General features: G+C 39.2%; 1 protein-coding gene and 1 long non-coding RNA gene across 51 annotated transcripts in view; one reads left to right on the forward strand and one right to left on the reverse strand.

The window, feature by feature from the left end:
• Positions 1-25,667, reverse strand: part of ANK2 (ankyrin 2) — a 655,140-nt gene that overhangs the window by 82,034 nt on the left and 547,439 nt on the right. For 45 of the 50 annotated variants that reach the window (XM_044224180.1, XM_044224185.1, XM_044224181.1 and 42 more), the window contains 8 exons: positions 22,568-22,765; positions 18,901-18,999; positions 18,066-18,164; positions 12,981-13,178; positions 9,090-9,188; positions 8,278-8,376; positions 2,055-2,153; positions 1,000-1,098 (listed from right to left, as the gene is read on the reverse strand). In XM_044224180.1, the coding sequence (XP_044080115.1) occupies positions 1,000-1,098; positions 2,055-2,153; positions 8,278-8,376; positions 9,090-9,188; positions 12,981-13,178; positions 18,066-18,164; positions 18,901-18,999; positions 22,568-22,765 (990 nt within the window). The remainder of the gene's footprint in view (positions 1-999; positions 1,099-2,054; positions 2,154-8,277; positions 8,377-9,089; positions 9,189-12,980; positions 13,179-18,065; positions 18,165-18,900; positions 19,000-22,567; positions 22,766-25,667) is intronic. The other 5 variants (XM_044224221.1, XM_044224219.1, XM_044224184.1 and 2 more) reach the window with 1 other exon arrangement.
• Positions 1,114-24,304, forward strand: LOC122889239. Its single transcript, XR_006380860.1, has 3 exons — positions 1,114-1,495; positions 23,329-23,404; positions 23,951-24,304. It is a non-coding gene; the product is annotated as an uncharacterized LOC122889239 (long non-coding RNA).

Here is a 25,667-nt window from a genome sequence, read left to right on the forward strand (position 1 = left end):
TTTTCCACGTATCGATCCAAAAAAACAAGTGTTCTAAAACTCTACACATATCCTTTCTTACTTAAGTAAGGCATTTACTAGAACCCCATTCAGACTTTTTATGTTGTTTTGTGATCTTACTGTCTCTGAAGAATACATCTAATGCTCCACCGTCACCCTATGTTTCTATTCTAAAAAGAGAAATTAAAGAGCTGTTGTTCTTAGAGTTCATGCTTAAGAAAAAAAGAAGTTAATAAAAAGTGCGAAAGAGAATAGCACTTCCTCTTTCAGCTGTGAGTCCCCCTGTGGGGCAGCCTCCTTTCAGTTTTGCTTTAACTGAATGGTACAAGAGCCTTAGGACTCATTAGTCCCAGAGACTTCATTCTCCCACAAGGCCATCAATGATCCCTGCTCCTCCAAAATAATCAGCAATCATATCCCAACTAGCGAAAATAAAAAATTTTAAATATATGCTCTGTCGTGATACAGATGCAGCTGACCTACTAAGTACAACCAACTCCCTTTTTCAATTAAAAAATATGATAATCAGAAATAAGAAGGAAGTAAGGAGAAACCGTTCTCATGCGAATGCATTAGGCCCAAACGTTAGCTGGGCATCAGGAGGTTATGGGTCCTTCCACAGGCTGGCCTGGCTAAGATTTGCTCTGGATGTCCTACCACTTAGCCAGAAGTAAGTGTCACACCCAACTACAGTGAAAGGGCAAGGCGGCGCCCCCCACCCCCTACCGCCAACAAAATTCAGAAATTCCCAAAAAGGAACTAAATAGTATACAATTATGTTTATATTTTACATGGATTTATGTTAAGGAAAGGAAGCCAACTCCCGCCCTCCCCCCCCCCCCGCAGCTGTGTCAATGCACTTACATCTGCATTCCTCTATGGTGTACCACACATTCACCCAAACTTCCCAAACCAAAAGCTCCACATAGTTTGTAAGCGCAAAAGTATGTGGCTTGAAAACCAAGACGGTGGAGCCCACGCCCACGAGCTCCTACTCACCGTGGTGGTGGTGGTGACCTCCTCTGTTACAACCTTCAGGGTGTCGACCACGGAGATGTAGCCCAAACGCTTAGCAATCGCCAAGGCGGTGTTGCCATTCTGAAGAGAGTGCAATGAAAGAGAAAGAGGGAGAACTGAGAGGGAGGACCGCGCTGCGAGCCAATGAGCTCACCGGCTGCTCCGCCTGAGCCAGCATTTCCTTCCAAAACCAGGCACAGCTTAGGAAAATCACTAGTTTTTACCATTACATCTGAATCTCTTTGTAACTTCTTTAGACTATGGCCCGGTCACCATGGAAACACAACAAGCTGCATCTGCCTGCTCTTCTAATAAGAAGCACTTGACGCTTTAACCCTGAGGTTGTCAAACATTCTCTACAAGATACTGCACCGTGTTTAGGAAAGGACCCCGTGAACTGCGGACGCTGCCTCCGAAAATGATTTAGCCAGTACCGAGTACCGTTACTCCCCGTCAGAGGTCAGGCCATCTGCTGCAGGTAGGACGTCACCCCAGGGAACTCGGTCACGCATTTAGCTACAGCTGTGCAGAAGCTCGCCGTGCAGCAAAATAACCCAAGCGAGCAACTCGGGCTCCAGCGCGGGCCACGGGGGACCCCGGTTTGTTTAATTGCACCGCTTAGTTTACATTTCAATGGCTCCACTTCCCGAAGAGCTTTGTCTGAGCCAAGAGCCTCGCGGGCCGGGCTCCCTTAAGAAGGCCGGGCGGGAGCAGGGGCGGGGGTGGGGGGACGGCCCTAGCGCTCACATCTGAGCACCAGCTGCGAGCAGAGCACGTTCCAGCGGCCTCGGCGCAGGGCCCCACTCTCCCGGGAGAGACGGCCGAGTCAGGCCGACTGCGCTCCCTCCCCGGGAAGCGCTGCCGGAGAAGTCACGCTGATTTCTGGAAAGCCCTTCCAGAACTCCCGGGCTTTCCAGAGTGCGGGGGCCTTATCGAAGGGGCGTGTGTCTGAACCCAGCTCAGACAAGGGGCCGCCGGGGCGGGCGAAGAGGAGGCAGCGGCGGCGGCGTGGTGCTGGGCGGCGGCGCCTGGCTTACCGCGGTGGTGGCGTTGGGCTTGGCCCCGTGCTGCAGCAGGACGTTGATGATGTGCGTGTGGCCCTGCTGGGCGGCCTGGTGCAGAGGCGTGTAGCCGTTCTGTAGGTGACGGGGGCCATGGACCCAGCATAGGTTTGCAGCAGGAGAAGGAAAGTTCGGTTAGACTTCATGTTGAATTTCTTAGTCTTACAACAAAACCGTCAAGGATGCTGTTTATTTGGAGCTCCGTATCCCCACCAACCCATGTGTCAGCAACAAACACTCCTTCTCACCTTATGGTCTGCTAAACAAAGCGAAAAGACTAGCTTATGAAATAGAAGGACTGACAAACTCGAAATCAGAGCTATTATTATATTTTAACTAATTGGCATTAAAAGTGGGTATACTGAGAGATTTATAATGAAAAAAGAACGTTATCACAATGATTTCTTCCTTAGGGTTAAGAAAGTAACGTTTTTAACAGAAATCTGAGGACTCTAATACAAATACAAATACCAAAAAAATGCTTGTTTGTCATGACTTTTTTTTTTTTTTTTTTTTTTGACAGATCACAAGTAGGCAGAGAGACAGGCAGGGGGGAGGGGAGGGGAAGCAGGCTCCCTGCCCTGCAGAGAGCCTGATGCTGGCCATCCCAGGACCCTGAGATCATGACCTGAGTCGAAGGCAGGGGCTCAACCCCCTGAGCCACCCAGGCGCCCCTATCATGACTTTTCTAATAATGAATCTTTGTGCCGGCTTTAGGGATTCTAAATTGATGGGGGTAAATCTAAATCTTCTCTTCCTTTCAGAGAGCAGCTTTGGTCAAAGAAGACCATGCTTAGAGAATGGAAGATTTCATTGGATGATGAGTGGCCCACCCTCAATTAAAAATGATTTTAAAAATGAAGTTCTTTTTAACACTCTGGTCTAAACTGGAAGTTTAGATGAAAGCTCTATAATCCATGATTTGTGAGGAACTGCTGCTGAGGTTAGTGTGAAGACAGTCTTGCTCAGAATTCTAATGGGTGGCAGGTATGGAACAGGTTGGCTGCCTATTCACATTCATTAAACAAAGGCACTGGAATCCTTGGAGGCAAACAAAACACTAATATCACTCCCTGAACATTTATTTTGTGCCAGATGCCAGGCCTTGTAGTTGTCTTTGAATCTTTATTGTCATCCTAAAAATGAGGGTGCTTGGTACATAGGTGGTGTTCTCATACACCACTATGAGTGACTAAGTGAATGAATACATGATTGAATAAATGTTTTCTTCCAATTTCAGAGAAGATGAAATGGAAAATAACAGTTAAGTAATTTCTTTGCAATTATTCTAGGTTCAGAACCTGCGTAGATGATAGCCAATGGGTATCAGACTACTTTTATTATTATCTACCCGCCTCACCCAGATAAAATTCTATCCGTTATCTGGGTTCGAAGTTCTGAGTAGCCCATTCATACCATAAACTTGTAGGAGTATATGTCCCTTTTACCTAGTGTCACTGCTGCTTCATGACCAACATGCACTTTGGCTACTCCTGCCTACATAAAGTGTCCGTCTATATACACAAGGTGCCCTGTGACTCCTTCTATGCTTTTGCTGTGGCCTTTCCATCCACGGGGATGTCCCTGTATTTGTGAGAGTCTATCAGTCTGCATGTCTTTCAGTCTGGAACATCATCAGCTCTGCCATGTCTGCTATCTCTCCCTCCAATGGCATCACCCCAGGAAACCTGGAAATAGAAGCCAATTACAGGGACCCTGAGAAACTTATCGCTATTGCAGGGTCTCTGCTCTCAAATGAGATAATCCACGCACATTTGAGAAGCATGAAGTAAGTGGCATTTTTTTTCCCCTGAAAATTCTTCTTCTCAAACCGAATTTGTTCACCTCTTCAGTAGCAACCAAGTGAATTCATTCAGCAAGCATTTACTAACCGCATGCTTTGTGCTAAGTAGGAGACACTGTGCTTATGTAAATTAATAATGCCAGAGTAGCATTCTTGCCCCTAAGAGCTCACAATTTACAGAGTTCTCAACACACAGTGTCAAGAAAGGTGCCTCCCAGGCCTGATTTAATTTAACCTTTACCCAAAACCTCCAGTGCACAAGTATATTTGCAAGGGAAGTCTGGAGCAACTCAAAAACTTTTATGCGAACATTCGACTACATTTTATCCACAGTCTTGGGCCCATTCAAGGGTCTAGGAGATCTAGACCCAGTTCTACCAAACCCCTCTAACCCTCCATTTCCTCATTAACAAATGGGAAGAGCCAAGATTTCAAATCTGGCGAAGGATTATATATGTTGTCCATAAACTTTTCTTTCACTCATCTAAAGTTCCATGAAAATGCTGACAAACATTTCACTTTTTTTCTTTCTCATTGAAGAGCTCTATGATCTTTGCAGCATATTTTATAAAGAAAATTTTCTTGTACGTGCTGACGTTCTATGCACTCTTTGCAAATTAATCATATAATCAACCAAATCTACTTTTCCTCAAGCAGATGTTTGTAGGATTTCATTTTCATTTTAAACAACTAATAGTCTCATAGAACAAGTTCACTTTTCCAGATTGTTATACCAGATCATGAATGTTTGAGGACTAAAGGCAATACATATGTTTACATTTTTATAGCAACAAATTTTTAAAACCATAGTTACATGAGATGTGAGGCAGAAAACACAAATCATTTTCCAAAAATGCCATTCTGTGTGAAAAAAATCCTGAGATGTTTATTAAAAGAACATTTTTCCATTTATATAGCTATCCATTCCCTTGAAGACATATTAAAAGTTATATTTACTTCTAAAAGCAAGTAAAATCTATAGAGTTCACTAAAAAAATAATAGCAATAATAAATAATAAATAAATAAAATAAAACCTGAAAAATTAAAATGAGATTTTTCTCTCAACCAAATGTCTATTTGAATGCATAACAAACCCCAGGTAGATAACTGATGTTCTCTAGACAATATGTCTGGCTTATAAATATTATCTCAACAATCACAACACTTAACAAAAAATCATGGTAACTTTTCAAGTTCCTCCAAAGTCTCATTGCATAGTTGCATTTATTCCTTTCAGGAGAAGATCTGGATCCCAACAGGAATGTCTTTCCTGTGTGCTTATGTGTGATCTGACACAGGAAAAAATGGTGTTGGGTGCTGATGCCTGAGAATTCTTATTAGAGCTTTTAAATAAGCTCAAAGTACAATATCATGAGAACTCAAGAATTGCTCAGAAACTAGGCAGTAGCTGCTCTTGCTAGAGTCAGATGAAATTTTTTTTTTTTAAGATTTTATTTATTTACTTGACAGAGATCAGAAGCAGGCAGAGAGACAGGCAGAGAGAGAAAGGAGGAAGCAGGCTCCCCACTGAGCAGAGAGTCTGATGCGGGGCTCAATCCCAGGACCCTGAGATCATGACCTGAGCCAAAGGCAGAGGCTTAACCCACTGAGACACCCAGGCGTCCCTCAGATGAAATTTTGAATCTCGAAGGTCAATAGTATTGTTTATAATTTAAAAAATAACTATCTTTAATTCACCTGTAAATATGGCGATGTACAGATACAATTTTGTTTCTGCTTCTAAGAGAATATAAAAAGACTGACTTCCAAAACTTCTTAATTTTCTAATCATTAGCATTTTGAATGATGACTTTGAAAACTCACACTAATTTAGTTGAGCCCACTCACAATGCTGCATTAAGAATTTCTGATACATAAACTTAAAAAAATAAGCAAACATGTGATTACATATTTCTTTGGACCAAGGAATCTGGAGCTGCAATTTATTTTATACATACTAGCAGCAGATGTATTATTCTTTTCTCTTTCCCTTGAAACAACTTGAGTGCACTGAAGTCTGGTGTTAGGTTCCAACCTTGCTTTACTAGATAGGGCCCTTCAGCTGCCACTGGGTAAAAACATTTACGATCAAGTCAACTCTGTGTTATCCTTGACAACTTCCAACCCAGACCTTACACATCATTGCCTCACTAAGCATTTCCATGTGATATCCCAAATGTAACAGAGTTGGTGGGAATGATGGGGATATAAGCTAGGGCAGCCACTGTGGAAAACAGTATGGAGGTGCCTCAAAAAATGGAAAATAGAATTACCATATGGTCTAGCAATCCCACTTCTGGGTAAGAAAACAAAAACACTTACTCAGAAAGCGTATGCACTCCCATATTCCTTAACTTCCAGCACACATATTTATTATAGCCAAGATATGCTGCAACCTAAGTACCCATCAGTGGATGAATGAATAAATAAATAAATAAAATTGCACATGCACACAAACACAATGTAATATGAGTCAGCCATAAAAAGAAATGAAATTTTGCCATTTGGGACAACATGCATGGACCTGGAGGGCATCATGCTAAGTGAGATAAGTTAGAGAAAGACACAATACTGCATGATCTCACTTATGTGTGGAATCTAAACCAAACAAAACAAAATCCAAACTCATAGATACAGAGAACAGATTGGTGGTTGCTAGAGGCAGGGGGTGGGGACTTGGGAAAAATAAGTGAAAGGTATCACAAGTTAAAAAGCCTTTTTTTAAGTGAAAGAAAACAAATTTAAATTATTAAATGATATTGGATGTCCTGTTCTCAGCTATCTCCTCTATATTTAGAGGGAGGGATCCTTCCCTCAGGGGTCAAGAGGAGGTGACCTCACTTTTTTTAAACCACATATCACATCTTTTATAATGCATCACCGATAAAAACACAAAGAGATTTAAAAGTATGTACTAATAATAAAAATATGTTTTACATGAGTATTAAAAAAAGGAAACACTTGGGACGCCTGGGTGTCTCAGTGGGTTAAGCCTCTGCCTTTGGCTCAGGTCATGATCTCAGGGTCCTGGGTTCGAGCCCCGCATCAGGCTCTCTGCTTAGCAGAGAACCTGCTTCCTCCTCTCTCTGTCTGCCTCCCTGCCTACTTGTGATCTCTCTCTCTGTCAAATAAATAAATAAAATCTTAAAAAAAAAAAAAAGGAAGCACTATTGTTATTCATAGGATGTAGTAATCAAAATGTTCAAGTAGTGTGAGAAAGCATTATAAAGTTTGTAGTTTAAGGATAGATAAGATTTAAATAAGAGAGCATCTTAGGAGAGGAAAATATTTAGTTGGGAGAAAGTGAAGCACCAAAAGGCTAGTTTAGTTGTAGGGAAGTTATGAAATGGTCATCTGGCAACCTACAATACATTGGGTCACATTATAGATGCTTAAAATCATGAAAAGGGATGACTAGATCAGAGAACTGCTCGGGAGAAGGAAGCAACAGGATTTGGTAGCATGGAATAAATGCCAGGTAGGAGAGTGAATGACCATTGATAAGATTTTAGGTATAGTGAGTTGACGTTAATGATCTGGAGTGGGATAGAAGTTAGAACAGAGCTTTGGCCGTGAGGCAGGTTGTCTCAGTTGGAATTTCAATTCTTCCAACTAATACTTCGTGACCTTAGATAAGTTATTCAAATTCACTATGTAAAATAGAGATGCTAATAGCACCTGTGAGGTTATTTAAGGATTAAATGAATTAATATATAAAAAGTCATATATAATGTATATGTGACTTCTAGCATGCACTTAATGAATATTAGTTTAAAAATTTTAAAAATGAGGGATGCCTGGGTGGCTCAGTCAGTTGAGTGCCAGACTCATGATCTCGGGGTCCTGGGATTGAGCTCCAGGTTGGGGTCCACACTCATCGGGCAGTCTGCTTGAGATTCTCTCTCTCCCTCTGCCCCTTCCCACACTAACATGCTCTCTTATTCTCTCTCTCTAATAAATGTACAAAATCTTTTTAAAATTTTTTCTAAATGAAAGACACAATCTAGGCTGTCTATCTACATTTCCTCATGCAGAAGGAGGATGTTTCAGGAAGGGGGACCAAGGCCTTAAAATAACATAAAGAATTTTCTAGATCATCAAAGTGTTCTCCCCAGCAGGCTTCTTTTTTACTGTAGTAAACTGTTAACTGGATAAGTGCTACTTCAGCTCTATAACAAAAGTAGTTCTGAAGCTAACCTACATGGCTGACAAAGGTTTGGAGAATGAAAAGTCGCAAACAACTATATAAAGCTATATTGCTTATTCAAAGTGCCTTTAAAAGAACTAAAAGGGAAAAAAATACATTTGAAGCTATGGTGAGTTAGTGAAGTATTCATATGGCTGAACCTCTTTGCTTATAGAAAAATGAAAATGAGTATAAGTATTTTATTTACCTTCGTTTTTGCATTGACATTTGCACCCTGCTTCAGAAGAAAGTTGACCATTTTCACATTTCCATAGTGACAGGCCACAATTAAAGGAGTGTAACCAAGCTATAACAAATACATAAATAGATAAATAAATAAATGCATACATACTCTAGTGGTTAATACTCAAAGGGAGAGGGATTAGGTAGAATCTCAGTAATGGCGGGAAGGGTAAAAAGTCTATTCCATTGTATAAATATTACTGAGCAGTTTATTTACACTTCCTGTGGATACAAATATGGAGAGAAGCAGATCCCTGAGCACAAGAAACTTAACACCAGCAAAGGAAATCAGACACGTGTGTGACTTCATCTGACAAAGAGCTAAGAGAAAGACACGAATAATTGGGTCTGAAAATAGAGAAGAAAAACTGAGTCTGATGAGAGGATGTGAAGGAGATTCACAAAAATATAGTTTAAAGTGGGCTTGAAAATTTTCATGGCATAGAGAAGGAAAAGCCATTTTCAAGACCAAGGGCTGGAGGCAAGCAAATACAGGAGGAAAAGAGCAAGTCATCCAGATTGCCAGAGCAATAAAGGAGAGAGGCTGACTTAAGCCAGCAAAATTAGAATCTTTTTATAAAGGGCCCTGATATCATGATCTCCACTTGGGACTTGATTCCAGCAAAAATGGAGAGCCATTATTTGTGAGTAAAAAAGAATCATAGTTCAGAATGGACTTTTGAGGAAGGGTGCTTGGACTGGGGGAAATCTGAGTGGGGGCTACTGAAAGTCATCCAAGTCAGAACCCACCACAATATAGAAAGTGATTCACTTTACCTTCGTGTGAGCATCCTGGTCAGCCCCATGCTTAGTAAGAATTTCAGCAACATTCACTTTGTCTTCCTGGGCTGCAAGGTGTAAAGAAGTGAGTCCACTCTACAGAGAGAATGGAAGCAAATGGGTACACTTGAAGAAGAAAGTGTGTTTCATCATCTATGATATTGTGTCTTGAAAAAAATCCTGGAAAATTCATAGCCTCTCCCTAGAGCCTGCAACTTTTGATCTCTAAAACAAACCCTCCAAGTTAATATGCCTTTCTGAGACATATTCTCTAAGTTAGTCAACACTTTCAACAAATTACATTTTCTTTTTTAGGTGCTTCTATTATGATGTGACACTTTAAAATAACTCAGCTAATAAGCTTCCAAACAACATTCATTTCAAATCCATCTGTGCCTCCTGCTGAATCTATTTATTCCCTTAAATAATTAATCAACCAGCTACTACTTCTACTTTTTAACCATAGAGGATTGATGGATTCTATATTTTCAGCAATAAAATATCATATCAAGGTAAAAAATGTAGAGAGTTACAGGAAATGAGCTCAGAACAGTTTTCTCCAGTACTTAATAGTATACTATTTTGAAGGTTCCTCTAACTGCTAAATAAAAAGTAACCCCATCATTTACAGATAGCACCATAAATTGGCCAGCTTTATGTATAATGTTTGGCATTTATACATCCAGTAAATATCCTGATTAATTTTATATGCAATTCAAATACAGTTAAGAACTAATACAAGATGGAAGCATAGAGGAAGGAGAGGGAAAGAGTGTTTTCTCCAATCAGTGCCACAATCTAGCAGCCTCACTACGTGTGCCCTTAACTTCCAGCACACAAAACTGAAATTGAGAGAGAATCTTTAAAACCTAAATCATTTGTGTATTTAACAGGTGTTTTCTGAGTACCTTTCATATGCGAGGAAATATTCTACATTTTTGAATATATCAGTGAACAAATGTTTCTGGCCCTATATCCCAGCTAACAGTATATTCATACCCTATTTTCTCTTCCTCTGCTACTGCTCAAATACCTAGTATATTCATCCCTCCTGTTACTCCTGCAACTGGACACTGAGTTAACTCACTTATGCTCTGAGCTGGCAACTCTCCCTTCCCCCACTCTCCCAATTCATGTTTAATTAGATTCTACCGGACCCCTTGACTGTGGCTTTGCAGAGCTGCCTTTCCACAGTCAGCCGGGTTCTTCAAAATCCATAATCTCTAGACAGGGTGTACTTCTAGAAATGGATAAGTCCTCTGATCTTTAAAAAAACATAAGTGATATGTACAGAGGGAAAAACAGTCTCCAACTTGAGAGAAGATTGTGTTTGTTTGTTTGTTTGTTTGTTTGAGGGCTTGGGGCTTTTTAATTCTTACAGTTCCGGCTGAGCTCAGCTTTGAGTTTCATAAACCATCAGGATAAGATTGAAGATATGTCCTTCTATATTAAAATGTCCTCACTTCTAAACAAATACTATGCAGCCCTAAAGTATAAACAGTATGAATATTGGGGCAAAACAGAAGATTCTTCGACATTCTGATTTTCTCCATATGAAAATAGTAAACATTAAAATGTTATTGAAGTGATTATTAAAGGACATGATCATCAAATATCTCGAAGACATTTTTAATGGCATGTCAAATATATGTGTTGTTTTCTACAATATAAGATTATAGATTAATAGCCAATATGAAAATTCTCTGTAATTTATTATGGTAAATTTCCATACCTAAATCAACTTATGAAAACTTTTCTAATAAATCAAGAAAATAGAAGATGTTGAAGGAGGTCTTTTCAAAAGAAGGAATTTGTTTCCTAAGATGCACTAGAGGGCTCTACAACTGGTTTTTATTATTACATGTGATTTGCTCTAGTGACAAATACATCACACCTCTTTTTAGAACAGCACCCCAAATCTAATATTGAAATCATTGTTATAAAGATAACATAATTACTTTGTGGTTCACAATTGAATATATTTCTTCACTGAGGAGCACTTAAGTCAAAAATATTCATTAAATATTTCCTGATTGACTGCTAAAACCCTCTCAAAGGAAGTAGTATGTTTAGAAGAATACCATCAGGGAGGACATAGTTAACTGATTCCAGATATGAATATATACTGAAAATAGCACTTCTTAAAATAAAAACAGCACTATCAGAAGCATCGCATGATCAGTTTCATGAAATATCTAGAACTTCATTCTACTCAAAATTTTCCTTGATTTGTTTATGGGTATCTGGTGTTTATTTCCAAATGAAGATTTGTTTTTAACGGACAATAAACACTTGTTTATGGATATCCTGTGTTTATTTTCAAATGAAGATTTGTTTTTAATGAACAATAAACACTGTCTGTCCCTTTCATATACTGATGCTAAGTGAAGTATTCTACAATTAGTCTCATAGTGAGAATATCCCCAGTAGGGGAAATGTCTTCCTGAATGGCATGATTTCAATGCCACAGGAAAAATCCATGCCCCAGACTTTAATAACAGCTGAGACACTGAATTTCACCACAAGGCTTCAGGATGTTCATTTCTGTTAAGATGCAAATATCTTTTGGGGAATGACTTTTTAATTAGCTCTCACTACACTTTAAAAAAAGGATCTGTGAGGACTTTTGATAGAGAACAAAGAAGTATATAATGGCAAGGGATTTACTGGAATATTTTTGAGTGATAAAGACACAGAATAGGACTCTACAGGCATTCAAGACAACCTGTCTTTTTCATAACTATTTCTAAAGGAAATAATGCTATATAACCTATTTATAACATTATGAAGACCAATTTACAACTGAGTTTCCAAAAGCACTAATTAGCTCAACAGTGAATTGTAGAAAACACAGTACTGTGTATTTGTGGAAAACCCTAAGAAACCTAAGTTTCACTAAACCGATACCGTGTGTTATAAAAAGTATTAAGAGATGTAAATGATGACCTAACTTAAAAATATAGGCTTCAATTTTAGTTTCTCCGAAGCTGACTCCAGTGGAGTATATTTAAGTATAAGATAGATACACATTAAATTGATAGGTAGGTACGCAGAGCTACAGATACATATGTAGAGAAAGACAGAGATGTATAGACAGACATATACTCGTAAAAAATCCAAATATTTCCATATTTGAATAATGTCTTTTCCCCTTATATTCCTGACTCTTATTCTATTATAGTTCAAATGCCTGCCTACAAAGGCTGAAATGAACGAGGTTCTTTATTAAAAACACTGGTTCTCTGGCCACTGCCGCCACAACCACCCAAACTAAGCTAAAGTTGGCTCAGAAATCTTTATTTTAGTGAGTTTCCTTCATGCCCCCTCCCCCTGCCCCCCAGGTGCCTCCGATGCTCAGCCCGGCTGGAGAATGCTTGGGTAGTCGCCGCGGACCAACAGCTTAGAATCCGTTGTTTGTGCCAGAGCCCAGATGAACTGTCACCTCTCTCTCTCTCTCTCTCTCTCTGTATCTCTCTCTCCCTCTCCCTTTCTCTGTCTAAAATTTGGAATTAAGACCAGCAGGTACCATGGCAAATCTGGACTGACTGCTTAAACTACAGTGATATTACCTCTTGGGATCTACAGGGTCACCTCTTTGGTCACACACACAGAGAAACAGAGAAAGTAGATCTGCAGAGAGAGGTAAATGAAACTGACTTGCAAGGAAAAAAGTCAAGATTCAAAAATGCAGCCATATAGGCTGAGTCTGCTTCTTGCTTCAGTGTGTTTTTTTTCCTCATAAGCCTCAACTGTTATTGTCCTTGAATTCTGTAAGTAATCTGTTTCCTTTAAATACATCCCTTCTTTTTGTTCCAAGTTGTCTTTGATAGGTTTCTGTTTATATTCATCTGAAAGATTCTTGGCTAAAACAAGAGGCAAAAACAGTACCTTGGTTGACATGTGGATATTGGCTCCCTTATCCAGAAGTAACGTGACCATATCCATGTGCCCCTCCTGTGAGGCCAGGTGGAGTGGGGTTACTCCTTGTTTTGTTACAATGTTAGTCTCTGCTCCATAGTTCAGGAGTGTGGAAGCTATCTGCATTTGATTCTTCTTGGCAGCAATATGTAAAGGAGTGTAGCCATTCTAGGAAAAAAAAAAAAAAAAAACCCAAACCACAAATATACATCATAAGCTTAACACCTGTCCTACTATATATCTCCAATGGAAATAAGAATCTCTAATCAATAGAAGAGTTAAAAAGTAAGTTTATAGTAAATCCAAATTCTTTCCCATTGCAAGCTCCCATCCCACAACACCCAAATCTTTACAACCAATATCACAAGACACACATTCTACTGTAAGACACGTATAGACACAAAAGCCCCAGAGCTTAACATCTCCTTCTTACAGTTTTGGTTCTTTCCCGCAGAGCAACGAAAGAACAAGCCAGGCTCCTGTCCTACATGACTGTCCTTCAAATTCCTGGAGCTAGTTTTCATATCTCCTTTTAGTCTTCTTTTCCAGGTTAAACTTCCCCAGTCCTTCAACTATTCCTGATAAAAGCCCCATTGCTATTAGACCTCTCCATTAAGGATGACCTGTTCTAGACTGATTCTCATTTGTCAATAGTGCTCTCAAATTGTGTGACTGGGAACTGAATGCTATACTTCAGATACTGCTTTAGTGGTACAGAATAAAATGGAATTCTTTCTGTGATCTTGTTATAACACTCCTGCTATAATGCTTCTGTGCAGATTGTACTTTTTATTTATTTGATAGCTATTTAGTAAGTTGGAAACATGTACCGGGAAGTGTGCTAGGTATGGGGATACCCAGGTGGGTAAGACACAATCCGTGTCTTTAAGTGGTTGCATTCTGGTGGAAAATAGAGTAAGCAACAAAATTGGCTTATATTAATCCTATCAATCAATTCAATCAAAATCCTATCAATCAAAATCCTAGATCTTCCACTTGTCTCTATGGGCTCAAAAGTAGAAATATGAGGCTACTGGTTTTATGTGGCAGTTTGTGGAGAGGACCAGAGGAATTCATACTCGGCTTACAAGAGCCAAACTTTAAACCCTATACTTAATTAAAACAAATAACAAGCAAATAGAACAAATGTTAATCTGGAACCTATATTGTTTCCTTTCCTTTCCTTTTTCAAGTCTGGTAGAATTTTCCATGAATACTGTGTAATGGAAATTAAAAACAGTGGCCTTGCCATGAACTGTGATATAATGAAGGTAAAGTCAGCATAATGATCAATTGCTTCTTGCGAATCTATCATAAGAGGTAATTTTAGGTTATGTTATTTCCTGAAATCTAACTGCAAAGGGTACCAAAAATTAAAAGAAGTTTTGAGAATTTAAATGTCTTTATACACCATCATCAAATCTCTATCCTCAATCTATCTACTTATCTTATCTTATCTAACTACTCTGCCTCCATTCCTCCAAGCAAAAATAAGCATCTTTCAGTTCAGATAAATGATATTTCTCTTTAAGATGCTGAGGAAATTTAGCAGCTCTCCTTGGAAGACTATTCATGGTCTGGTCATAGGTCCCAGATGCTCCAGATGTTCTAGAACACTTGGACCATGGGCTCTATTAAAGAATATGTAAATATTTGTGGACACTGTAAGTTTAGCATTTGAGTGGCTTTTTTGTTTTTTGTTGTTGTTGGCGTTTTGCTACAGTGTGTTTTCGTCAGTCCAAATGTCCCCCTTTCCTACATGTGGGCTCTACCAAAGTTAGGTGAGTTATCAGAGTAAATCTACCAAGGTTAGAAAGTCAGAGGCTTACGTGGAGGAGGAGAGGAGGTTTTATCAAAACAACATAAGAGAAATGTGTCCATTTTGGCAATATAAGAGACTGACTGCCCAGCAGATACTTGATCTACGAGACCTACAAGATCTACTTGATCTACAGCCCTCCTACTCCACACAGAGTAGAAGTTTTTAGAACCAAATAAACAAAAAATCCAGTGAAAACTAAGAAAAGCTTCTGGGCTTTGGTAGAAAGAAGCAAACAGGTTCTAGCTGTGGCTGGGGCAGCGGTTGCAGTGAATAGAGAGTGGAAAGTGGAGATGGAGGTTGGGAGGGGCATCTGATGGCTCAGTCAGTTAAGCAATTAAGTTAAAGATTAACAGTTAAGTTAATCTTTGGCTCCGATCATGATCCTGGGATCCAGCCCCCACATTGGGCTCCCTGCTCAGTGAGGAGTTTGCTTCTCCCTCTCCTTGTGCACCTGCTCCCTGCTGTGTGCTTGCTCTCTCTTGCTATCTATCTCAAATAAATAACTAAAATCTTTTCTTAAAAAAGTGGAGATGGGGCGGCACTTGGGTGCTGAGTGGGTTGGGCCTCTGCCTTCAGCTCAGGTCATGATCCCAGGGTCCTGGGATCGAGCCCTGCCATTGGGCTCTCCACTTCCTCGGGGAGCCTGCTTCCTCCTCTCTCTCTGCCTACTCTCTGCCTACTTGTGATCTCTGTCAAATAAATAAATCAAATCTTAAAAAAAAAAAAAAAAAGTGGAGATGGGGTTGGGGTTACAACCAACTGAAAGCCTCTTGGAGTGGCCCCAGAACTGAAGGACTCATGCTCATCAATAGGCTGGGGCAGATAAGTGGAAGATACTAGAAGAGCCTCCTGAGCACCACTGTACTATGGACCCTGGAGGAGAGGATTGCTCTACCCGGTCTTGCGGATTCTATGTGTGTACATTAAGAGTAAGGACCATACACTGTACAGGCTAGAGATCAGGGCTATATTTGTCTTTTTGGGAAAACCACACAGATTACTTTATAATTTAGGACTTCTCTCCCAAGTAGATTGAAAATCCCTTGTGGGAGGAAACAAAGTTTTACTACAATCCTTTCTTTGTACATAGGAAGAGTTCAAATAAAGTGTTGTTGGGTATTGATGAAATCTTTCATATTGATGCTGACAATGGCCAGCTTAGAGAGTTAATGAAAAAAGTACTGGCATGTTAAGGGAGTAGGTATTTTTATTCCATTGCAATAGTTGCCTAGTCTTCATTCTTTCACTTAAATTTATTGAGAATCCATAATACTATATGAGATAATTCAGGGATATGTAGATGAATATGACATGATTACTGTCCTCAAGTAGTTTATCATCTCATAGGAAGAAAGACATCAAATAAATGATAACTGACGAGCCTACTGAGAGAAAGGTATAAAGGAATAAGAATGATATACATAATTATAAATATTTGCACTCCTCTTTTGATAGTTTAAATATTTTATTGTTAGTGTATATCTGTACCAATAAAATATGCATGGATACATATATGTATAAATGTATGTATGTAGATGTATATGTGGGTATGTGTATAAGTTATGCATATTTATAATATTTTCTATTTACTTATATACAAAATACATGGTATTATATAGGGTATACTTTTTAATATAGAATACCCCATTTTATTATATGTGTATATGCATAATTTAAATAGGCATGTGAGTACATATATACATACTTATATAATAGAAGTAGAATAATTCTCTCTCCACTACTTTGGGACACAGTGGACCTAATGGTTAAGAATGCTGGTTCTATGCTGGGCACCTGGCTGGGTCAGTCAAAAGAACATGTAACTCTTGATCTCAGGGTTGTGAGTTTGAACCCCAACTTAAAAAAAGAAAGAGTAATGGTTCTAAAGTCAAACTGCTTGAGGTCAAATCTTAGCTCTATCAGGTATCAGTCATATGAGTTTGGATAAACAAATTAACCTACTCAAATCTCTCCTCTTTATCCACAAAACAGACATTATTATGATACCAATCTCACAGCATTATCATGAGATTAAGTGAGATATTGCATGCAAACTGGTAGACTATTTGGCAAAGAAATGGTAGTTGTGCTGTTTTATGATGCTATCAAACACAGCATGAGTATTTTCCCAACACAGTACTGTTTCAGTAAACCCTGGTATGTTTTCAATATATGTTTGCTGAATGAATTAATGAAAGATATAATAATTACTTTGTGTATTATATGAGGTTCATGTATATTTTCAGCGTAACAAAGGGGCAACTCAAATGGTGAGAAATGCCCTGTCCATAGGTACAAGTCTTAGGGGCACTGTCTCAGAAACTGGTGATACAGAGACATCAAGAAGGAATTCCTAGCCTAGGAACTTAAAACGATATATATTATAGTTAACATGGATGAAATGTTAGAGAAAAAAGAAAAAGATTCTTTCATATATCACAATGAAAAAAACTGCAGTCTAAAGGAATAAGCAAAAAAAAGCTATGTTATATCATAATATTCCGGTTATAGGGGAAAAGCGAAAACCTGTACTGCCTTTACTATGCTTTGTTTCTCAAAATTCAAAACGTTAGTCTCTAAGACACTAAGTCTTGGCAATAAGAGTCATCTCTACTTGTTCATAGGCACATCCCCTTGATCTATGCTGACTTTTAAAAAAATCTTAAAAGGCTTTGTAGAAGTAATGTAGAAATTAAAAAAAAAATAGTCAATACCAAAAGCTACTATCACTAGGAGTATTTGCAGTTATACCATACGGCGTATTTAAAGAGCAATTCCCTGCAAGGACCTGGAAGGAGCTAGAGAGTAGAGCGCTAAGTGGAATCAGTCAGTCAGAGAAAGACAAATGCCATTCGATTTCACTTATATGTGGAACTTAAGAAATAAAACAGACGAGCAACAGAAAAGAGAGAGAGAGAGACAAAGAAACAAACTCTTAACTATAGAGAACAAGCTGATGGTAATGGAGGGGGTGGGGGGTGGCGAGTGGGGGTGGAGGGTAAGGTGATTTAAAAAGGTATGGGGATTAGAAGGGCACTCTGTCATGATGAGCTGTGGGTAATGTACCGAAGCGTTGAACCACTATATTGTATACCTGAAACGAAGATAAAACTGTACATTAACTATATTGGAATTAAAAACAAAACAAAAAACCAAAAGCAAAAAACAGTTCCCATGTGCAGTCAGATTACAGTTCCACCCTATCTCTGTAAATCCCTCTCTGCGGTCCTCACCTTGGCTGTGGCATGAGGGGAAGCACCCTTCTCCAGTAACAGCAGTGCCACCTTCTGGTTGTCATAATGAGCAGCAACATGGAGCGGGGTAAGGCCATTCTGTAAAGGGTGTGTTTAAATTCAGCATTAATAAATTAGCGTGAGCTGCCCTGAAGCTACTAAATGCATGGAAACTGGCACAGATGAAGTCCATGTTAATTAATTAATATGGTCAATTAAAAAACCAAATCAATACTAATGATTTTCATATTAGAAACTTAGCTAAAACTGAAAATGTTTGGTGGAGCGTAAGTTGGCACAGGTTAGCTGGATATCCCCTATAAATAAAAGCCTGAAATACTATGCAAGAATTACTACATTAGGGGCACCTGGGTGGCTCAGTGGGTTAAGCCTCGCCTTCAGCTCAGGTCATGATTTCAGGGTCCTGGGATCGAGCCCCACATCAGGCTCTCTGCTCAGTGGGGAGCCTGCTTCTCCCTCTCTCTCTGCCTGCCTCTCTGCCTCCTTATGATCACTCTCTCTCTGTCAAATAAATAAATAAAATCTTAAAAAAAAAAAAGAATTACTACATTAACATTGCAAGAATTCTTCTAAATTCAGAGATGTTCTGGGCCCTGTTGTGACAAGAACATACATCAGAGACACACATCTAAATGCCTTTTAAATTAGCGTGGATGTGGACAGGTCACGGACAGATACCCCTCGTGTCTATTTGACATTGTTTCATCATTTGCCTTCATGCTCCTTTCAGAAGGGTGAGAAAAGTATCTTGAAGTACAGATCTCCGAATCTTCCAATGCGAGTGTAACTGTCATGTACTAGTAAAATCCTTTACCTTCCCTGCAGAATCTGCGGCAGCTCGGCGTTGCAAGAGAAGTTTTGCCACATCCAGGCTTCCATACTTCGCTGCTACATGCAGGGGGGTAAAACCCTTCTGAAAATGCAAGGAACAAAAGTAAAATGTAATATTTATTTTTGTGACTCCTAACAAAATCCTTTTTTTAATTTGTTAACATACTAAGCAAACTATGTTGAGTCCCTATTTGAGAAAAAATGCTAGAAGCATTAAATCTGTTAGCCATAAACAAGGACTAGAAGAAGGAAATTTAGCATGCGAGTGTTTGACTTGATAGAATGAACAAAACAAATTTTATTGTAAGGGCTTGCAAATTGAAATTTGCCTTTATATTTCAGATTTTAAGACTTTTTTTTTTTTTTTTTTGACAGAGATCACAAGTAGGCAGAGAGGAAGCCAAGGAGGAAGAAGCAGGCTCCCCAATGAGCAGAGAGCCCCATGCAGGGCTCCATGCGGGGCTCGATCCCAGGATCCTGGAATCATGACCTGAGCGAAGGCAGAGGCTTTAACCCACTGAGTCACCCAGGTGCCCCTATATGTTTCAAATTTTAAAGAGCCACTAGTGTCCCTAAAATGGCTCTGACTAGTGATTGGGGGTTGGGGTGGGGAAGGCTTATCTTTTTCCTGCTTCTAAAATTAATAGGATCGAGACAATAGCTGCCTTCTCTCCAATCCTTCTTTTCCTATCCTTTCTAATAATACCTGCGTTCCAAATTTCTTCCTTTAAATTTTAGGGTATTTCAGCAGCCATGGTAAAAAAATATACATAAATATATATTATTGTGATTCAGTTGATTTGCATTTTCTGCAAAAATAGCAAGATAAATGGTTGACAGACAAAAAGATGCTCACTGCTAAAAAGAACCTCCAGGGTGCCTGGGTGGCTCAGTGGGTTGAGCCGCTGCCTTGGTCCTGGGATCCAGCCCCACATTGGCCTCTCTCCTCAGTGGGGAGCCTGCTTCCTGCCCCCCCCCCAGCCCAGCCTGCTTCTCTGTCTACTTATGATCTCTCTCTCTCTGTGTCAAATAAATAAGTAAATAAATTTTTAAAATAAAAAATAAATAAATAAAAAGCACCTCCCATCCTGTTATCCCCTTTCCCAGAAGGCTCACACTGTATAAAAGACCAATTCCTTTTGTAAAATACACTCCACTTCTGGCAAAATGTTGAGCTGATTAACCTCAGACTTTTAAACACACCACAGTGTAAAGCTTTTTTAAAAAATGCTCTGTTACCCATGTTTATGTGTACAGATTCAATGTCTTGTGTGCCTAACCTAATGTCCTTCTCTGTCATTGGCTGGGTGTTACAAAAGCAGCCAAGTCCCTGGACTCAGATCTCAAGGATGGCACGGTTCCTACACCATGATCTCAAACCCATCCTCTTGGCCAGACAGTCTAACCACATGCTCTTCTGGCACTAAAGTGAGCATGGGAGAGTTCTAATGCTGACCGGGGCCTGTAAAACACACCAAGCAAATGTGCCTGCCGTAGGTGGTCTAAGGTATGGCTTATCCTTGGGATCGCTGAAGCCCTCATCACAATATAGAATTTCTCCCAAGAAACAATATTGCCCTTTCACAGTGTCACCACATGAATTATGTTTAATTAAGATGTTGTTTTTCTTTTTGCCTTTTTTTGAACATTTGGTACTAATCAGTCCTTGGAGAAGAGTGATTCTTTTACTTTCTCCAACTGTGGGACAACTATAGGAAGTATTTCCTCCCTTTGCCTTAGTCCATTTCAGCCAACATTTATTGTTAATGTTCTCCCTCTGCTCAGTGTACACAATGACTGGGATAACACTCTGGATGAAGTGGAATTCTTTGAGAAAAACAAAACAAAACAGACGATAAAGAAGAAAAAGAAGTGCCTGTCCTTAAAGCCCTGCCGGAATAGTGATCCAGCCCCTTTATAAATTTGGAACCTATTATTAGACAAAACTACATAGAATCTTTACTGTAGAATCACAAAATAGGGGTTGGAAAGCATCTCTTGAGTCACACATCTTCCTTCTTCCCCTGTGTTAATCTCATCAGGATTTCATTTACCCTCTGATATTTAGAAACACTCAAATAGCTTTAATGATGATGAGTCAACTCTTCATCAGAACCCCAGTGAGTTCCACTGCTGAACTGCTCAGTTTAATAGTTCCTTCCATTTAACCACCACACTTTACTATTGCTTTAGATGTATTTTCTAATTCCTAAAAATCTTTGCAAGGCACTATGCCTCACTTTCTATTCCTTTATTTTACATATCTGAATTTATTTGTCACCTTCCTCTGATGAGATGATCACACAGTCTCTTTTGGGTTGTTGTTAGCACTATCTTGTTTGTTGCCTAGTTTCTGACTTTTTCTTTAAATGACTTTTAAAATCCTTTCAACTCTTCAGAGTTCAATATTTGAACAATGGTCAATTTTTTTACATTAAAACATGTTTTATAGCCACAAGCAACCAAATCAAGTCATAATGGCTAGTGGGCTGCTCCTATTTCTAGGAGGAGAGATGCCACAACACTACTTGAGTTCATACTTCTCCCTTAGATGTAGTCCTTGTGCCTATTTGTTACGAGCAAATTGAAAATGTCTTTTAAATAATATGAATCACTGTCGTATTTATGGGAATTATTTGGCCTCACAAACACTACACTTGTTGTGAGCTTTCAACTTGTCTCATTTTTATACTCTTCTGTACTTGTCCAATTTCTTCTGCTCTGATTAGCTGAGAGTGTTCATGTTTTATTCTAAGTTGCATCCAAATAGTGAATTTCAAATAGAATGTATCAAGTAGGGAAAAAAAACATTATTCTGCCCTAGGATGAAACTTTGAACCAATAAAATACAGGCTGGTGTGTACAAAGAATATACAACTGATAAAGTGCTTTTCCAGCCCAGCTCTATTTAGACGCTGTTAATACCCAGGCAAGAATATAGCTGACAAATACTAGAGAGCAGAATGGGAATGACAGCTGATACCAGGGTTGGAAAAATGCAGAACCAAGTAAGGTGGAACCTCTAGATAGTACTAAAACTCTTAGCAAATATAGTATTGCCAATTTAATGCAATTTCCTTCCTTACTAGTTCAATGTGTTTGGGAACCTTCTATTTTTTTCCCTTTGGAATACATTACAGGAGCGCCTCAATGATCAGGGGGTTAGGCCTCTGCCTTGGGTTCAGATCATGATCTCAGGGTTCTGGGATCGAGCCCCACATAGGGCTCTCTGCTCAGCTGGGAGCCTGCTTCCCCCTCTCCCTCTGCCTGCTTCTCTGCCTACTTGTGATCTCTCTGTTAAATAAATAAAATCTTTAAAAAAAAAAAAGGAATACATTATAGATTTTCTAATGGAAAAAGAAGAGAAGTAGCCCTTGCTCTATGGAAATAATCTTAGTTAAAGCACTAGATACCTGTATTAGTAACAATAGTACTTAGAAGGATGGGCTCTAACACTCTTTGTTGAAGCTATGATATGGAATTTCACAAACCCCTTTGATAATTTAGAAAATGAATCTAAAATATTCAAATAGAAAGTAAGTCAGAGGCCTAAAGAAGACCTACCCTTCTTGATACTGTATATAGTAGAAGAGAGGAACCCTGACTCAGGATCCCCCTTAGTCCATGTTGTCAGGGAGCCATCCTCTTACCTTGGTAGCTAAGGAGTGGGCTGCTCCTGCTTCTAGGAGGACCGATGCCACATCCACCTGGCCTTCCCTGGCAGAGATGTGCAAGGGCGTGTACCCATTTGTCGTGGCTGCATCTGGATGAGCCATATGTTGTAGAAGCAGCTGGACAATTTCTGTCTTACCCAGGCGAGAGGCAATGTGCAAAGGTGTCTGTTCCTCCTACAACTCAAGTCAAGTAAAACATTAGTGCCCGAACAAGCCAGACTTCACCGAGAACATATTCCACTCAGATGTTTCCTGATGTCTTCTTGGGATCTCTAGGAACTGCTATCCAAAAGAAAATGATTACTACTCTGACCATGATTTATTTTACATTTGGTTATGGAGGTAACCTATCTGGTCACAAAAATCTTTCTTAGATTTTTTTAGTAGTATGAACTTCCATAAACTTGGTCATTGTTTCCTGAGCACATCAACATGTTACTCAACTCATTAAGGCTTCAGCCCTCATTTACACTTAAATATAAACCAATTTGTGGTTCTGAATAAGAAAGAAATCTAGTCCAGAAGGACTAAGACCTAGATTCTCATCCAAAAGCTTTCACCAAGAGACAGTATTTATTCTGGGAACCATATCAAGAGAAAAAGAATGAGGGATTCTGGGAAAACTGTTCTTACTCCACTCAAAGCCAAGGACAGAAATGCTGGTCATTTTCTTCAAGGAAAGACTGCAGATAAAGAAGATATTACAATCTGATTTTTTTTTTTTTATGTTGTTCCAGGAAACAGTGCAGATGGTTCAGGGACTTGCATCCAGGACTACAAGATGAAATGGAACTCCAGCAAGAAGCAAATGGGGTTAAGTATTTGCCACATGCTTTTCATTTAGAAACACGGAGAGGACATAGCTGGTACAAGGAATAGGGAAGATATGTTGGAGGAGGCTCAAGAAATCACCTGACTCTAATGTGTAGTCAGGAAAATATTTTCATTTCAATGTTAAGAGAACTAAGCCAAACCATTCTTTTATAAAAAAGTAAATTGAGCATAACCTTAGTGTTGAAAAAAAGGCATGTCTTTATAATGTGTTCAAGGGCATGTCATAATCAAAGTGAGGAAAAAAGAGCTGGGTCAGCTTCCTAAACTAAGAATGAATGGGAAAAAAAGATATAATAGAGTGGGGGAGAGCTTTTAAATAAATGTGTCTTAAAGTATAAGAAAAAAAAATATTCAGAGGGAGCCACAGAAGGAGATGAAATAGCATTGTATGAATTTCAGGTTATGAGAAGTAAATAATAAAGAACTATAATACAAGTGTTTAAGTAATAGAATTGGAATCTTTTTTGAAAATGCAATTTATAACCTTCCTTCATGTACCATGCATACTTGATCCTATTCTTACAGAAGACCAGAAACGAAGGCCAAAATGTATTTTTTGACCATTTTCTGGAAAACAGAGATTAAGAGGAATTAAAGTGGTTCTCCAGGATTGTTCAAGGTCACCATGCTATTAAAACAAGACTTGAATTCAGGCATTGGATTCCAAAGACACTCATTGGCCTATACATCCTACAGAAATAGACACAGTAAGTTGGCCACTGAGAAAACTAACAGAATGGGGTGACTCTCAATAGGAAAGAAGATGGAAAGCACTTTAGAAGATACAACTGTCTTTTGAAACACAACAAAGAAGAAAATAGACAAATGGGGAAAATTAAATTACAAAGATAAATGGAGAACAAAACAACAATAAAAGAACCAAAGAACCTAATAGCTATCATGAACATCTGTTGCTTCTGGGTTTCCCTTCTTGCACTTCTGCCTAATACAATTTGATAGAGGTGGGTATTGCAAATGACATAACCTAAAAGGTTTTCTTGATGAGTGAGTTGGAAAGCTGGGACAATGAGGACACCTTCATTCAGAGCTGGCAGCAGCCAACTATTTGGTTAAATTATCAACTCTTGTCCCTTGATTCTCAGACCCCAGAGCATTTAGGCACTTGATCTTGTTTGGTTTTGTTTTTAATTTTTTTAAGAAATAAACTGTCTTCCCTACTTTCTTCAACTTTTAGTATAGTCCTGAGAATAAAAAAGGGAAGAACAAATAAGTTTGGTCAGAAAGTCTTTCCACTGGTAACTAGAGATATGAGACCTTTTAAGGTTTGAGTAATTATTTCCCAGTTGAACTGCAAAAGTTGCATTTGCTGCTCCAAACTAAAGTAAATGCAAGCCAAGGCAAAGAATTGGACAAGAGCAGAAAGTAATATTCATGGAAAGGACTTTAAAAAGGGAGGGTTACCTTGATCCTCTAGGCTCTTCCATATGTAAGGGTCAATAATTCCCTCAAAATAAAGTGTTATTGACTGTGATACAGCCTGGACCAGGAAGGGCTGAGCTCTGCCTTACTCTCACAAGCTATAGTCTTCCAAAATTAGGAAGACCTGCTGAGCCCGAACTCCTTTACCAAAAGACAGAAATAGCAATAGTTTGGGCAAACTTGAAAGATTTGGTAAAAGTTCTGCTATTCATTTCTAGCTAACAGGATTCTCAGGAACCAAATCAACTGTCAGCTAACTCAAGTGATAGAGTGAATTAAGTTTCAAGTGAGTTTAAGCCTCAGGGCCCTGTGATTGCTCAATCTCTAAAGCAAATGCCAGTCCTCCATATTGTGCCAACAGAACATGGGCTCCTCAAGTAAGAGAGCTCCCCAATGGGTGGACCCCAGTAGTTCTCTCAGTCATATCCATGGAGGATCCTGGACAAGGAAGGACCTTTGTGAGAGCAAGGTCTGGGGACAAACACTGACTGACCAATGAAATTAACGCCACTGCAATCCCTGTTCTCTTAGTCTGTCCAGCAAAATCGCCTTATGGTCTTGATTTAGAAGAGGATGCAGCTCGCACTTTTAAACGAGAGACATTGTAGTAAATGATTTTTCTTTCACTATATAGTAGGAGCAGAACCATGATTACACAACCATGAGATACTATTTCTAAACCTGATTAAGGAGGATACAGATTATTCAGAGATCTTGCTCTTGGAGTTGAGTGTAGTGACTGAGTATAACTGCCGACCATCTCCCCTTTGGGAGGGAGTGAATTATGGAGCAGTGTAGTAGG

The sequence above is a fragment of the Neovison vison genome, chromosome 11 (genome assembly GCF_020171115.1).
Source record: "Neovison vison isolate M4711 chromosome 11, ASM_NN_V1, whole genome shotgun sequence".
In the NCBI taxonomy this organism is placed as follows: Eukaryota; Metazoa; Chordata; class Mammalia; order Carnivora; family Mustelidae; genus Neogale; species Neogale vison.